The 16239-nt window shown below is 43.2% G+C and overlaps 1 protein-coding gene across 4 annotated transcripts in view; it reads left to right on the forward strand.

The window, feature by feature from the left end:
- Positions 1-16239, forward strand: part of LOC127572977 (RNA exonuclease 1 homolog) — an 86103-nt gene that overhangs the window by 9806 nt on the left and 60058 nt on the right. For all 4 annotated transcript variants that reach the window (XM_052020721.1, XM_052020722.1, XM_052020719.1 and 1 more), the window contains 6 exons: positions 3823-3912; positions 7939-8158; positions 11551-11699; positions 11772-11888; positions 14818-14941; positions 15421-15471. In XM_052020721.1, the coding sequence (XP_051876681.1) occupies positions 3823-3912; positions 7939-8158; positions 11551-11699; positions 11772-11888; positions 14818-14941; positions 15421-15471 (751 nt within the window). The remainder of the gene's footprint in view (positions 1-3822; positions 3913-7938; positions 8159-11550; positions 11700-11771; positions 11889-14817; positions 14942-15420; positions 15472-16239) is intronic.

Consider the following 16239-nt stretch of genomic DNA (forward strand, 5'->3'; position numbering starts at 1 on the left):
CTAGAGGGGTGTGGCCCTGAGCTGTAGAGTGGCTGATGAGAGATCAGGGGATAATACAATACCCAATGAGAGCAAGCTTAGTCATCAGGATAGACAGGAGCACAGTAAAGGGAGAGGAAAGACCATTGGTTTAAACTTTTTATTTCAATGCAAGAGGCTTAATAGGGAAGGTGGATGAACTCCGGCTGTAGATTAGCTCTGGGGACTGGGATATTGTGGCCATAACAGAAACATGGCTGAGGGAAGGGCAGGACTGGCAGCTCAATGTTCCAGGGTACAGATGCTACATGTGTGACACAGGTGCAGGTAAGAGAGGAGGGGGAGTTGCCTTGGTGAAAGAGGACATGACTGTTCTTGGAGGATAATCTAGGGGAATCATCCAGTGAGGCCATATGGGTAGAATTTAGAAACGAGAAGAGGAGGGTCACTCTGGGATTGTATTATAGGCCACCCAATAAACAGTGGGAATTGGAGGAGCAGATTATGCAGAAAGTTTACAGTGAGCTGTAAACATAACAGGGTAGTATTTGTGGGAGATTTTAACTTCCCTAATATAGATTGGGCCTACCATTGGATGGAGTGGAATTTGTGAAATGTCCAAGAAAGCTTCCTTTATCAACATAACGAGAGAGAGAGTGTGACACTAGATCTCCTCCTGTAGAATGAGTTAGTCGGGCAAGTGGCAGAAATGTCTGTTAGTGAGCTCTTTGGGTCCAGTGACCATGATTCCATTAGTTTTAAAATAGTTATGGAGAAAGATGCTGCTGGTTCACAGGTTAGCGTCCTGAACTGGGGCAGAGCAAATTTTGGTGCAATTAGGCAGGATTTTTTTTTAAGAGGTTGATTGGGTGAGATTGCTAGCAGGGAAATAGGTGCCGGCCAAATGGAAAGCTTTTAAAAAATGTGCTATCAAGATTTGAGGGCCTGAATGATTCTGTTAGGGTGAGGGTGAAGGGCAATATCTCTCATCAACCAGGTTTTGGGAACCCTGGTTGATGAGAGATATTGAGGCTCTGGTGAAGGAAAAGAGGGAGGTGTACAATGCACATTAGCAATTGGGAGCTAGTGAATCTCTTGATAACTACAAGAAGTGTAGAAGTGACTTGAGAGAAATTAGGAGGGCAAAAAGAGGATATTAGAAGGATCTGGCAGGTAAGGTGAAGCAAAATCCCAAGAGATTCCAGAGGTATATTAAGAGTAAAAAGGTGGCTAGGAAGAGAATAGGTCCCTTTAAAGATCAGCTTGGTGTGTGGAACCAAAGGAAATGGGAGAGATTTTTGATGAATATTTTTCTTCAGTTTTTACTGTGGAGAAAACTATGGAGGCTAGAGAGAAGTGAATGGTGATGTCTTGGACCACATACAAATTAGCAGGGAGGAAGTATTGGAGGCCTTCATGTGCATTTAGGTGGATAAATCCCCCAAAGACGGACGGTGCATTCTTGGACCTTGTGGGAAGCTAGAGAAGAAATTGCAGAGGCCCATGCAGAGATTTTTGCTTCATCTCTGGCCACAGGTGAGGTTCCGGAGGACTGGAGAGTGGCTAATGTACCATTGTTCAAAAAGGATAGCAAAAACAAGCCGGAAGACTATGGGCTGGTGAGTCTGGCATCGGTGGTGGGTAAATTGCTGGAGGGGATTCTGAGGGACAGGATCTACCAACATTTAGAGAGACAGGGTCTGATTTGGGACAGTCAACATGGCTTTGTGCTTTGGGAAGTTGTGCTTGATAAATTTCTTGGCATTCTTTGAGGAGGTAACCAAGAGGGCAGTGGATGTTGTCTATATGGACCTTAGCAAGGCCTTTGACAAGGTCCCTCATGGCAGGCTAGTCTGGAAGGTTTGATTGCATGGGATCCAGGGGGAGATAGCTGATTGGGTTCATAATTGGCTCAGCGGTGTGAAGCAGAGGGTGATGGTTGAGGATTATTTTGGTCACCCTGTTACAGGAAGAATGTTATTAAACTAGAAAGAGTGCAGAAAAGGTTTAGCAGGATGTTGCCTGGACTCAGGGTAGTGAGGGGGTGAGGAAGTGTTGGGTGAAAGCAAGCAGTTTTTTTCCTGGGGAGGGGTTGCTAAAAGCAAGAGGGCAGAAATTTAAGATAAGAGGTAAGAGATTTAAAAGGGATATCAAGACAGCTTCATACAAAAGGTTGTGTGTATTTGGAATGAGCTGCCAGAAATAGTTGTAGAGGTGGGCACATTTGCAATATTTGGATAAGTACATGGATAGGAGAGATTTAGAGGACTATGGGCCAAACATGAACAGTTGGGGCTAGCTCACTGGGCAACACAGTCGGCATGGACAAGTTGGGCCAAGGGGCCTGTTTCCATGCTGTAAGATTCTATGACTCTATTAAAAACAGCAGAGGTTTTGAATCAACTCAAAATTGTCAGTGTGAAAACTTGCACTGTTTTTTGATAATGATTCTTAGCGAAATGAAGTGACCTGTGACATTTCAATTCACTAAATTGATAGTGGGGAAAATTGTCTTTTGTCACTTGGGTAGTTAAAATGTAATAAATCAGCAATGGATCAGGAGGAGGCCATTCCAGCCCTCTAGCTAACTCTGCTATTCATAGACCAATACAGCACAGACACAGGCCCTTTGTCCATGCCGACCATGGTGCAGACCCATCTCGTCCCAATTTCCTGTGTTCGGCCCATATCCTTCTAAGCCCTGCCCCTCCATGTACCTATCCAAGTGTTTCTTAAATGATACTATTGTACCTGCCTCAACCACTTTCTCTGGCAGCTCGTTCCATATACTCACCACCTTCTACGTGGAAAAAGTTGTCCCTTAAGTCCCTTTTAAATCTTTCCCTTTTCACCCTAAACCTATGCCCCTAGTTTTGGACTCCCCTACCCTGGGAAAGAGACTGTTACCGTCCACCTTTTCTATGCCTCTCATAATTTTAAATGCTTGTATAAGGTCACTCTGCATTGTCCTATGTTCCAAGGAATAAAGACCTAACATGGCTAACCTCTCCCTCTCACTCAGGCCCCTCTAGTCCTCAAAGCTTTTCCGCACTCATTCCAGTTTAACACATCTTTCCTATAACAGGGTGACCAAAATTGTACACAGTACTCCAAGTGCCGCCTCACCAACGACTTGTACAACTGCAACATAATGTTCCAACTCCTCTACTCAATGCCCTGACTGAGGAAAGCCAGCTAAGCACCTTTTTCACCACCCTGTCTATCTGTAACACTGCTTTCAATGAACTCTGCACTTGTAATCCTCGGTCCCTCCATTCCATTACACTCCCTAGTGCCCTATTATTCATAGTAATATGCTACCAGCCTACCATGGTGAACCTTGTTGAAGGCTTTGCCAAAGTCCAAATCAACAACATCTGCCCTATCCTCTTCTTCCTTTTTGGTTACCTCTTCAAAAAAAAACAAAGGTTTGTCAAGCATGACTTTCCACATACAAAGCCATGCCACCTTCTCCTTATCAGTCTTTGTCTTTCTAAATGTTGGTAGACCCTCTCACTCGGAATTCCCTCCAGTAACTTTCCCACTACCGATGTCAGGCTGACCGGCCTGTAGTTCTCTGGCTTGTTCTTAAACAACAGAACAACATTAGCCACCTTCCAGTCTTTGGGAACTTCACCAATGAATGATTCAATTCACTTTGTTCAATGAACTCATAACTAACCTGTTATTTAACTCTGTGCTTGCCTTTTTCTACAATTCTCATACCTTTCTACTCCACCTTGCTCATATGTTCTTTGTCCTCGTGTTCAATAACAAGGATGTGATAATGTTGGGTGCTCAGTATTTTTGATATTTGTTTCATGTCATGCTTATCTCCTCTAGAATTCTGTTACAAACATTCAGGAACCTGTGAATGCAGCAAATGCTCAAACAAGGCAAAAGAAGAGGATTGCACATGTTGCAAAATTTAAGGTAGATTTTCAGAATTGCTAATTTTGAGAAATTTTACTGGTACAAACTAGTAGAAATAATAAAATACTGTTTTGAACATTCCTGGAAATCTCTTAGCCAAAGGTACTCTGTAAGCCAAAGAACATATAATTAGATAAAATCTCATGTAAATGGGTTTCTGGACAATTGGGCTTTCCACCAGGGAAGGTGGGACCTGTTCCCATGGGATGGTTTGCACCTGAACTGGAGGGGGCTAACATACTTGTGTGTAGGTTTGCTAGTGCTGCTCTGGGGGGGTTTAAACTAGATTTTCAGGGGGAGGGGACTAGATTTTCAGGGGGAGGTTAGAGCAGATAGTGAGGTGGAGGAGGAAAAAGGTCACGCGAGGACTGCAGGTATCGACAGAAATCAAAGGTTTGTACCTGATAGAAATGTTCTCGGGTGTGTCTATTTCAATGCAAGAAGTATTGTAGGTAAGGCAGATGAGTTTAGGGCATGGATTGGCACGTGGGATTACGACATTATTGCTATTAGTGAGACTTGGATGCAGGAGGGGCAGGACTGGCAGCTTAATGTTCCGGGGTTCCGTTGTTTCAGATGTGATAGAGGGGGAGGAATGAAAGGGGGAAGAGTGGCATTTCTAGTCAGGGAAAATATGACAGCTGTGCGTAGCCAGGACAGCCCGAAGGGCTCATCTACAGAGGCCATATGGGTGGAGCTGAGGAACAGGAAAGGTGTGGCCACACTAATAAGGTTGTATTATAGACCACCCAACAGTCAGAGAATTGGAGGAACAAATCTGTTGTGAGATAGGAGACCGATGTAAGAAAGAGAAAGTTGTAATAGTAGGGGATTTTAACTTTCCACATATTGACTGGGACACCCACACTGTGAAAGGGCTGGATGGCTTGGAGTTTGTCAAATGTGTTCAGGAAAGTTTTCTAAATCAGTACATAAAGGTACCAACGAGAGAGAATGCAGTACTTGATCTCCTATTAGGGAACCAGACAGGTCAGGTGACAGGAGTATGTGTAGGTGAGCATTTTGGGTCCAGTGACCATAATGTCATTAGTTTCAAGTTAATCATGGATAAGGACTGGCCTGGTCCTCGGGTTGAGGTTCTGAATTGGAGAAGGGCCAATTTTGCGGAAATGAGAAAGGATCTAGGAGGAGTGGATTGGGATAAGTTGTTTTCTGGCAAGGATGTGCTCAGTAAGTGGAAGGCCTTCAAAGGCGAAATTTTGAGAGTGCAGAGTTTGCATGTTCCTGCCAGGATTAAAGGCAAAGTTAACAAGCATAGGGAACCTTGGTTTTCAAGGGATCTTGGCGATCTGGTTAAGAAAAAGAGAGAGGTGTCTAGCAGGCATAGGCAACTAGGAACAAATGAGGTACTTGAAGAGTATAGAAAAAGTAAGAAAATACTAAAAAAAAGAGAAATCAGAAAGGCAAAAAGAAGACGTGAGGTTGCTTTGGCAGATAATGTAAAGGTAAACCTGAGGGTTTCTGCAAGTATATTAAGAGTAAGGGACAAAATTGGTCCCCTAGAAGATCAGAGTGGTTGTCTATGTGTGGAGCCTCAGGAGATGGGGGAGACCTTAAACAGTTTTTTTTGCATCGGTATTTACTCAGGAAACTGGCATAGTGGATATGGAAGGAAGGGAAACAAGCAGTAGGGTCATGGAACATATAGAGATTAAAGAGGAGGAGGTGCTTGCTGCCTTACAGCGAATAAAGGTAGATAAATCCCCCGGGACTGATAAGATATTTCCTCGGACATTGAGAGAGAGACTAGTGTAGAAATTGCAGGGGCCCTGGCAGATGTATTTAAAATGTCCTTAGCCACGGGTGCAGTGCTGGAGGACTGGAGGGTAGCTCATGTTGTGTTGTTTAAAAAAGGATCTAAAAGTAAACCAGGTAATTACAGGCCAGTGAGCCTGACATCAGTAGTAGGTAAATTATCAGGTGTTCTGAGAGATCGGATATACAAATATTTGGACAACCAAGGGCTGATTAAGGATAGTCAGCATGGCTTTGTGCGTGGTAGATCATGTTTAATGAATCTTGTGGAGTTTTTTGAGGAGGTTACCAAGGAAGTAGATGAAGGACAGTCTGTGGATGTTGTCTACATGGACTTTAGTAAGGCCTTTGACAAGGTCCCACATGGGAGGTTAGTTCAGAAGGTTCAGACACTAGGTATCCATAGAGAGGTTGTAAACTGGATTCAAAATTGGCTGTGTGGGAGAAGACAGAGTGGTAGTGGATGATTGTTTCTCAGACTGGAGGCCCGTGACTAGTGGTGTGTCTCGGATCTGTGCTGGGGCCACAGTTGTTTGTTGTCTATATCAATGATCTAGATGTTAATGTGGTAAATTGGATCAGCAAGTTTGCTGATGACAGTAAGATTGGAGGCAAAGTGGACAGTGAGGAAGGCTTTCAAAGTTTGCAGAGGGATCTGGACCAACTGGAAGAATGGGCCAGAAAATGGTAGATGGAACTTAATGCAGACAAGTGTGAGGTGTTGCATTTTGGAAGGACAAATCGAGGTAGGACATACACAGTAAATGGTAGGGCACTGAGGAGTGTGGAGGAACAAAGGGATCTGGGAGTTCAGATACATAATTCTCTGAAAGTGGTGTCACAGGTAGACAGGGTTGTAAAGAAAGCTTTTGGCATCCTGGCATTCATAAATCAAAGTACTGAGTATAGGAGTTGGGTTGTTATGGTGAGGCCAAATTTGGAGTATTGTGTGCAGTTCTGGTCACCTAACTATAGGAAGGATATCAGTAAGATTGAAAGAGTGCAGAGGAGATTTACTAGAATATTGCTGGGTCTTCAGGAGTTGAGTTACAGGGAAAGATTGAGCAGGTGAGGACTTTATCAAATTCTTCTGCGCTCCAAGGGATAGAGGTTTACAAAATCATGAGGGGTATAGACAGGGTTAATGTGAGTAGGCTCTTTCCACCTAGATTAGGAGAGAGAAGTATGAGAGGGCATGGCTTTAGGGTGAAAGGGGAAAAGTTTAGGGGGAACTTCTTCACTCAGTGTGGTGGGAGTATGGAATGGCCTGCCATCTGATGTAGTAAATGCGGGCTCACTCTTGAGTTTTAAGAATAAATTGGATAGATACATGGACAGGAGAGGTTTGGAGGGTTATGGACTGGGTGCAGGTAAATGGGGACTAGCGGAATAATGTTTTGGCACAGACTAGAAGGGCCAAATGGCTTGTTTTCTGTGTTGTAGTGTTCTATGGTTGTATAACTAACTATTCTTCCCAAATGATACATATTTAACAAAATTTTATTAAGCTGTGTTGTCATGGAAGAAGATGTGAATGGTGCTGTGGAAATTCAATAAAAGCATAAGTGATTTTTTTTAATGAAGTTGGGAAGATATTAAGATGCACTGCCTCAAGGGTTGCAAAGCTTCTGATTTACTCCTAGTGCAAGTACTCGTGAGCATGGAAATAGGAAGGCAGTTGCAGTTGAATGTGTGGCTGGAGAAATGGCACAGGAAAGTGGGCTTTAAATTCCTGGGGCACTGGGACTAGTTCTGGGGAAAGTTGGGCAGCTCAGACAGTGAGACTTTGATAGGCCTGGAAAGTATTTTGTTTTCGGCAGGTTCTGTGCTGTTGGGGATGGTTTAAAATTGCATGCCACTTGGGATGGGAAACTGAGTGAAGATTCTGGAGGGAGAATCCAGAATCTAAGAATGGAATTTGGGGAATTATTGAGAGTTAAAGGCAGAGAAAACTAGAAGTTGGGCTGAAAAGGAGTATAGTTGTGCGTAATGTTATACCAAATGGTAGTGGTGAGGTTTCAGATGAACCAAGCAATAGTGACAACATTGGTTATGAAACGATCACAGCTGTCAGAAAGGACGATTTGTTTGAAGGATTGTCAAATGAGGTTTAATGGGATGAATGGCCTACTATATTTTGTGTTATTGATAGTTCTGTTGTATGAAACATGATAATCGTATTTGTATGTTTTATTCAAAATAACTTGTCTATGTTAAATAGATTTTTAAATGGCAGTTTCATTTTAATAGGGAACATCCAGTTCTAATCGGGTGATTATTCCACACACACCACCAGTACCAAAGCTGAGGTGTCACAGTCGAATCAAGCTGGTCCAACAGCAGGCTGTACAGTTAACGGCCAATGTTAAAGGTGGCCAGGCTTATAAAGCAACAGTGTCTGATTGTCTGGCTCAGAAGAAGCTGTTGGTGCAAAGTTCAAAGCTTCAGGCTGCCAGCACTGTGAAAAAAGGTAAGCCTCTGAGACTAGTTTTGGGTGATCATTTGGATGGTTGGAGTTTTTGCTGAGGTCTTTCAAATTAAAATTTATGTCCATGAATAACGTTCATGCTTGCTTACTGAAGCTACGTTGTTGATGTAGTTAACCTATTTCTAATCCCTTGGCTTTAAATTTTGAATACTATCTTCCCAAGAGCTGGGTGAGCATCCATGCCCTTTATTCTCATGGCTCAATTTTCAGAAAAGTTGATGGCTTCTGATTTTTCTTCTCCACATGTACCCTCTGGCTGGCAATGCTACCCCAGAGTATTTGGGATACTTGCAATTTTAGGTTACTCTAACTGGTATTTTGCTATTGTATTGCTCTTTTATCCATTGCAAAACCAGAGGTTGCTGTTATTTGCTCATTTGTTGTATCCTTGTATTTTCCCAGTTTGAATCCAACTGAAAGCAAAATTGAGGGGTGTATAACAAAAAACTGAATCCATATTCTTCCCCAAAGTAATTGCACTATCCTTGTTTGCATTTTTCTTGGTGATCTGTGTGTGCCAATGATTAAGGCAGGGTTTCCCAAGGTGGTGGTGGGGGAGGGGGGGGGGAGGGGGGAGGGGAGTTGGTGGGGAGGAGGAGGAGAAGGGAATTTAGTGTTCCAAGGCTGGCAAAATAAATATAGGTTGCCCAGTGACTGGCTAATTGGCTCCATACTTGAAACCCAATTGCATTTCACATTTTTCCTTTCTCCATTCTTCCTCACAGAAGACTTTTTTAAAATTTTATTTACAGCCTGGTAACGGGCCCTTCCTGCCCAACGAGTCCACGCCGCCCATTTTAAAGCCAAATTAACCTACCTGTACGTCTTTGCAATGTGGGAGGAAACCAGAGCACCCGGAGGAAACCCACGCAGACACGGGAGAATATACAAACTCCTTACAGTCAGCGACAGGAATCGAACCCTGATCGCTGGTGCTGTAATAGCGTCGCGCTAACCGCTACGCTACAGTGTAAATACCATGTAAATACCAGCTCAATGTTTTAAAAAATTTAAACACTTTGTAATGATACTCCCTGTCTCTAGCTCTCTCCTAGACTTCTGAAATGTTTGTAACTTGTTCTGGTCCACTATCTTGCTTACCAATAGTACTTGTTGCTGAGGGTAGTTTGGCCTGCTCTCAAGACCTGTAACAACCAATAACAATGAAGTACAGATTTCCACTACTCCCTTTCCCACCTCGCCTGATACAAATAACCAAGTCACCAGCTAACAATCGGGACTTGGAGTATAACATGACTCTTATACTCAACACCCCTACCAATGAAGGCCAGCATTCTATATGCCATTTATACCACCTTACCTACTTGACTGAGTAGCCACTTTCAGTGAAATATGAACCTGGGCCCTAAGATCCCTCTACCTCAATGCTGTTAAGAGGCCTACCATTAACTGTATACTTCTTTCATTTGACCTCCCAAAGTGCAACACCTCACACCTGCCTGGATTAAATTCCATCTGCTACTTCCCTGCTGATATCTGTAACTGATCTATCTCCTGCTGTATCCTTTGATAGTCCTTCACACTGTCCACGACTCCATTAGTCTTGGTGTCTTCTGCAATCTTGCTAACCCATCCATTGAAACTTTTACTCAAGTCATTGATTATGTATCACATGGCAGAGTTCCCAGCACCAATCCTTGTGGAACACAACTGGTCACGGATCTCCAGCAAGAATTACAGCCTTCTACACCTACTGTCTTCTCTGGGGAAGCCAGTTCTGAATCCAAACTTGCAATTCACCCAGGATCCCATGCATCTTTTATCTTTCTTGCCTTTATCAACCTACCGTGAGGAACCTTGTCAAATGCCTTACTAAAGTCCATGTAGATAATGTCCACTGCCTTACCCTCATCAAGCACCTTTGTCATCTCCTCAAAAAAACCCAACGAAGTTTGTAAGGCATGACCTGCCACACTCACTGTCCCGAAGCATGCCATGCCTTTCCAAAGGTGCACAAATCCTATCCCTCAGTATCCTCTCCAGTAGCTTCCCTGTCACTGACATGAGGTTCACTGGCCTATAGTTACCTGGATTATCCCCATTTCCTTTCTTGAACAAAGGTACAACACTTGCTGCTCTCCAGTCCTCCAGGACCTAAACTGTTACTAGTGAGGGGACAGCCCCAGCAATCTCCTCACTTGCTGCTTTCAATATTCTGGGATATATGCCATCAGGCCTTGGGGACTTATCCACCTTAATGCTTTTCAGAGGACCGAGCACTTCCTCCTCATTAATCTCAAAATATCCCAGCACATTAGCATGCCCCACTCTGTGTTCACTATCCTCCAATTCCTTCTCGGTAAATACTGACTCAAAGTATATTTGGTAACCCCTCCCCTCTTTCTCCCCCCTAATCAGCTGGTCTTTAAATAACTCCCACATGTCAGACGTGGACTTGTTTAACAGCAGCTCTTCCCAATAAATGCCTCTTAGCTCCTGTTGTAATTTGCCTTTTTCACCAACCACCGCACCCCCCCCCCCCCCCCCTCCAATTTAGTACCTTCCCGCAAGATCCAATTTTACCCTTACCCATAACAATGAGTTGTGGTTACCGTTCACAAAATGTTCACCCACTATCAGGTCTGTCACCTGGCCTGGCTGATTTTCCAAAGCTAGGTTCAGTATGTTCTCTCCTCTAGTTGGACTCTCCACAGTGTTTTGAGAGCCCCTCTTGGATGCACTGAAGAAAGCTGCCCTGTCTGAGTCTCTTGTATTGTGGAAATTCTAATCAATACTGGAGAAGTTGAAATCCCCCACTATGACAACCCTGTTGTTCCTGCACCTTTCATAATCTGTCTACATATCTGTTCCTCCACCTCTTGGCTGCTGGGGGACCTATAGTATAGTGTAATTGTTCCTATCCGATTTCTGAGCCCCACCCAAATTGCCTCTGCAGATGAGCCCTCCATTGTGTCCTCTGAGTGCTGCCGTGACATTCTCCTTTATCAGTGGTGCAACCCCAACACCTCTTTTACCCCCCGACTGCCCCCCATGTCTAACACAACAAAACCGTAGGAGCATTGAGCTGCCAGTCCTGTCCCTCACACAACCAGTTCTCTGTAATGGCAACAACATCATAATTCCATGTACTGATCCAGGCTCTAACTTTATCCTCCTTACCCATAATACTCCTAGTAATGAAATAAACACATTTCAGCCCATCAGTCCCACCATGTTTCCTACCTCAGTCTTACTTTTCATAACATGTTTCTTGCCCTCAAACCTACCACCTGTTGCCCTGCTGCTGTGGTTCCTATCCCCCCTGCCACTCTAGTTTAAATCATCACAACATTTATCAGCCATGAAAGATGGGTATTTCTTAATATCTATCATTAATTCAGTGAGTCCTTTAGTTTTCAGGGATTCCTTCAAGAAGATCCCAGGTGCTTCTCGTAGCTCCAGAGGTGCTGGGCCACTGACAGGAAAGGTCTTGTGCAGTACATCAAAAGCTAACCATGACACTTCGTTGTTGGGCCCTGGTGCACCAGTTCCTGTTATGCAGGTATGCTGACCACTTTATTTTCCTGGAATATTTATTTATTTCCGTGCTCAAGATAATTCTCTCTTTTCATAGAGAACACCTTCAAAGCAAAGATCTAAAGTCTCTAACAATATCCGCAAGCAATACCTTGGCTTCTTTATTGAAGAATTTTTGAAGACCTCTTCATCTCGTCAGGAAGCAGTCAATAAGGTTAGTATTGAATTGTGAGTTGTCAGAATGCAGGTTGTTATTGAATTTGCCTTTTTGGCTAACCCAAAATGGCTTCCCCCAGAATCAATCAGTTCAACAAATTGCTGGGGCTTAGAAGAAAGTGTTTAAAATGACCACAGAGCCTTTATCCCAAAACAAACTGCAGATTCTGGAATCTGAAATAAAAACAAATACCAGAAAAATTTGGCAGGTCACTCGGCATCTTTAGAGAGATTGCACTTTATATCTGCTGAGCAATTTCCCCTCAGACTATTCACAAAGGCTTTGGCTAGTTTGATTTTATAAGCTGCAGATGCAGATCAAATTATTTCTGGTGTACTTATCTACCTCAGTACTGGTAGATTTGTGGACTACATGTGCAATGTCAAAATCTGGGTGTCCCTGTTATCTCTTTACATGTGATGAATCCCCTCTGCTGTGTAAGTTGAAGTGAAGCTACACAATCCTGTCTGCAAATAAAAAGCAAGAACTGCCATTGTTGGAAGTCTTATAAAACAGAAAATGCTGGAAACACTCAAACATCTGTGGAGAGAGGTCAACCTTTCATAATGAAGACTTTGTCAGTTCTGTTAATTGTTTCTCTCTCTGATACTGCTAGACCTGCTGCATATTTTTGGCATTTTCTGTTTTTATTCTGTTGTAAGTTTGGTGTTGCATTTGGCACAGAATTGAGTTTTCATCCAGATATCCCTTTTTGCCTATTTCTACTTCTGGCATATTGCCTCGCTCTCTTCACATCCAACAACATCCTCCAGATTTTACTACATCAGTGCACTAGTATAGTGATTGCATTACTGGAATCTGGTCTGAGGTTCCCACCTGCTTCAAAAAGGCATCTATTGTACCAGTGCCCAAGAAGAGTATGGTGACCTGCCTCAATGACTACTGTCTGGTAGCACTTGCATCAACTGTAATTAAGTGCTTTGAGAGGTTGTTTATGGCGTGAATCAACTCCTGCCTCAGAAATGACCTGGATCTACTCCAATTTGCCTACTGCCACAACAGGTCAACAGCAGATGTGATTTCTCTGGCTCTTCACTCTGCTCTGGACCATCTGGAGGTCAGGAACTCGTACATCAAGCTGCTGTTCATCAACTACAGCTCAACATTCAAAACCATTATCCTATCCAAACTCACCATCGAGTTTCAAGACCTGGGCCTCTGTACCTCCCTTTGCAACTGGATGCTCAACTTCCTCATTGGCAGACCTCAATCACTGAGGATTGATAACAACATCTCCTCCTTACTGATCATCAACACAGGTGCACCTCAAGACCTCATGCTTAGCCCCCTGTTCTACTCTAAGCGCAGCTCCAAAGCCATCTTCAAATTTGCTGACGGCACTACTATTGTTGGACGAATCACAGATAGTGATGAGTCAGCTTACTGGAGCGAGATAGGCACCTGGTTGAGTGGTGCCACAACAACAACCTCTCATTTGATTTCAGTGAAACTGAAGAGCTAATTGTTGACTTCAAGAAGGGGAAGGAGGGTGAATGTGCACCAGTCTACAATGGGGGATCCACGGTGGAGAGAGCCAGCAGCTTTTAAGTTCCTGGGTGTTAACATAACAGATGACCTGTCCTGGGCCCAGCACATGGATGCAATCATAAGGAAAGTGTGCCAGTGTCTTTACTTAGGAGGTTTGGCTTGTCACCGAACACTCTGACAAACTTTACAAATGTACTGTTGAAAGTATCTTGACTGGTTGTATCATTGTCTGATATGGCACAGGAACGCAAGAAGCTGCAGAGCTTAGTGGGCTCTGCCCAATACATATGGGCAAATCCCTCCCCACTATTGGTAGTATCTACATGAGGCACTACCTCAAGAAGGCAACATCCATCATCAAAGATTCCCACCATCCAAGCCATCTTTTTGCAGCCACCATCAAGCAGGGGGTACAGAAGTCTGAAGTCCTACACCACCAGGTTCAAGATCAGCTACTTCCCTTCAACCATTTGGTTTTTGACCTAAGCAGCAAAACCCTAATCATCACTACAGTTTAACTACACTATGACCACTCTCATCACTTTGCACTGAAATCTATTTTTTTGTTCCAATTCCTTTTTTCTTGCAAAAATTGTGTATAATTTATGTTTAGTTTATTTTTGTGCTTGTATGCCTATGATATTGCTGTACGTAATTTTTTATTATTGCATTTGTGCATATGACAATAAATTTGACTTTCCAATGCCAGAGTTATAGACCATTTGATCCAGGGGGATGAGTTTGAATACCAGCATTGCAGCTGGGAAATTTAAGTTTAAGGTACAAGTAAATCTAGAAATTATAAAAAGATGTGCTCTCTGCAATGGTAACCAAGAAATGACTGAATTGTCATCATAACCCACTTGCTCACTATTGTGCTTTAGGGAAGAAAATTACAGGATTGTGATTACAGGTTCTTGAACTGCCTCCCCTGGTCGGGTCTAAATACCATTTAGGATAAATACTAATGACATTGCTAGTGATGTCCACATTGTTTAACTAAATAATTTGTTGGGCACTGGAGTAACTCGCCCTGCTGCCTCATAGCTCCAGAGATCCTAATCTTGGGTGCTGCCTATAATTGAATTTACATGTACTTCCCATGACTGTGGGTTTCTCCTGGATGCTCCACTTTTCTCCCACATCCCAAACATGTGCTAATAGGTTAATTGACAACTAACTTCCCCTTAGTATAGATAGAGATTGATGGAGCGTGAGAGGAAAATTGGTATTAGTGTAGATGTATGCTTGATGATCAATGTAGATGAGGTGGGTCAAAGGGTCTGTTTCCTCTTGCTGAGGCCAATACTATCTTATTGCTACTGCTGGTACTTTGGGAACTTCTCAATACAGTTGGTTTGGCTATCAGTTGCAATATGCTGCAGCAACTTGACCAAGTTTTGCTTACTGGTTTCAGGCCACGTCTGAGGAAAGGACCATATTCGAGCACAGCACAAGTAGGTTCATGTACCTGAATGTAGCTGTACACACTTTAAAGGTGCTTCGCAATCCTGCAAATCATGAACCTCCTCTTTCAAATGGTATGTCCCCAACAAGGGCTTGGAAATGAAAATTATGGGTTTATGATTACTGGTAACTATTGAAGTGAATGTGCTCATTGTTTCCTTCCTTCAATGCTTTTGATCATGGGTTAGTGATGTGATCCTTGGATAGTCATGTTTTCCTTTGAATTCCTTTTTGATCACCAGGGTGTAAACACTGCCTGACATGTTCGCCTCCTGACAATCGATCCCATTGATTATAAAGGTTAACCTTGACCCTTTGTTGTGAGTTTCTATTTGAAAGCTGACTCTCTTCAGCTTGTAATGCAGAAAGTATTATAATTGTAATAATTTATTGAATGAGAATCTGGTCGATTGAGTTCCATGAAGCTCTTCATTTTTATTTATTCCATTTTTGGGGTCACCATGAAATAGCTACTCACAAAAAAGAAACTGCTACAGTGGCCAACCACTGCCAATGTCTATATTTGTCTAATTGGATTTGGTTTCATTTCAAGGCCAGCATTCTGTGAAAAGGAATAGGCCATCTTCAGGAACAACTTTAGAAGGTGAGTCTACCTTGTTGCAGGGAAATATTAGATTATTACCAGCTTTGTTCTTGTTGAAGTGAAAATCCTTTTTCATGTCCACTTCCACATGATCTGATATTGGGCTGAAGTAGACACTCATTCCAAAATGATTAATTGAGCTGGAGAATACTGATTTTTTTTTTCCTTGCCTGCTGGTCTGTGGAGGACTGGTCATGAGCTGTAGCAGTTCTACTGGCTCCGTGGACAGTGTGCAGTTAGGTTTCAGTGCGGGTGTGAGGAATCGTCGCAGGGCCTCGGTGATTGCAGGAGGGGCAGGAAGGATGGCAGTAGGGTGTCAGTGGTTGGGGGTAAGGGACCATTGCAGGACGTAAGTGGTGTGGGGGCGGGGGTGGTGTGGGGTGATGGTTGCAGCTTGGGAGATGTGTTTGGTGGAGGACAGTGCAGGTGACGTCCTGAGCAATTCCTCCGTTTAATGAAGATGTTCCATATAGCCGGCCTGTTGATGTGGTTAAAGGAATCTACATTACTTGATCAGTGACATTGTAAATGTATTTCAAACACCTTGCCAAGGTATGTGATAGAGAGTTATGATTATAAAAGAAATTAATAGGGAGTTGCATTTTCACTTGCTTATTAAGCGTTTGTCGGCTCTTGGACTGTACTCACTGGAGTACAGAAGGATGAGAGGGGACCTCGTAGCGACATTTAAAATGTTGACAGGTAAGGATAGAGTAGATGTGGCTAGGCTGTTTCCCTTGGTGGGCGAGTCCAGGACCAGAGGGCACA

Source organism: Pristis pectinata, chromosome 7 (genome assembly GCF_009764475.1).
Source record: "Pristis pectinata isolate sPriPec2 chromosome 7, sPriPec2.1.pri, whole genome shotgun sequence".
NCBI lineage: Eukaryota > Metazoa > Chordata > Chondrichthyes > Rhinopristiformes > Pristidae > Pristis > Pristis pectinata.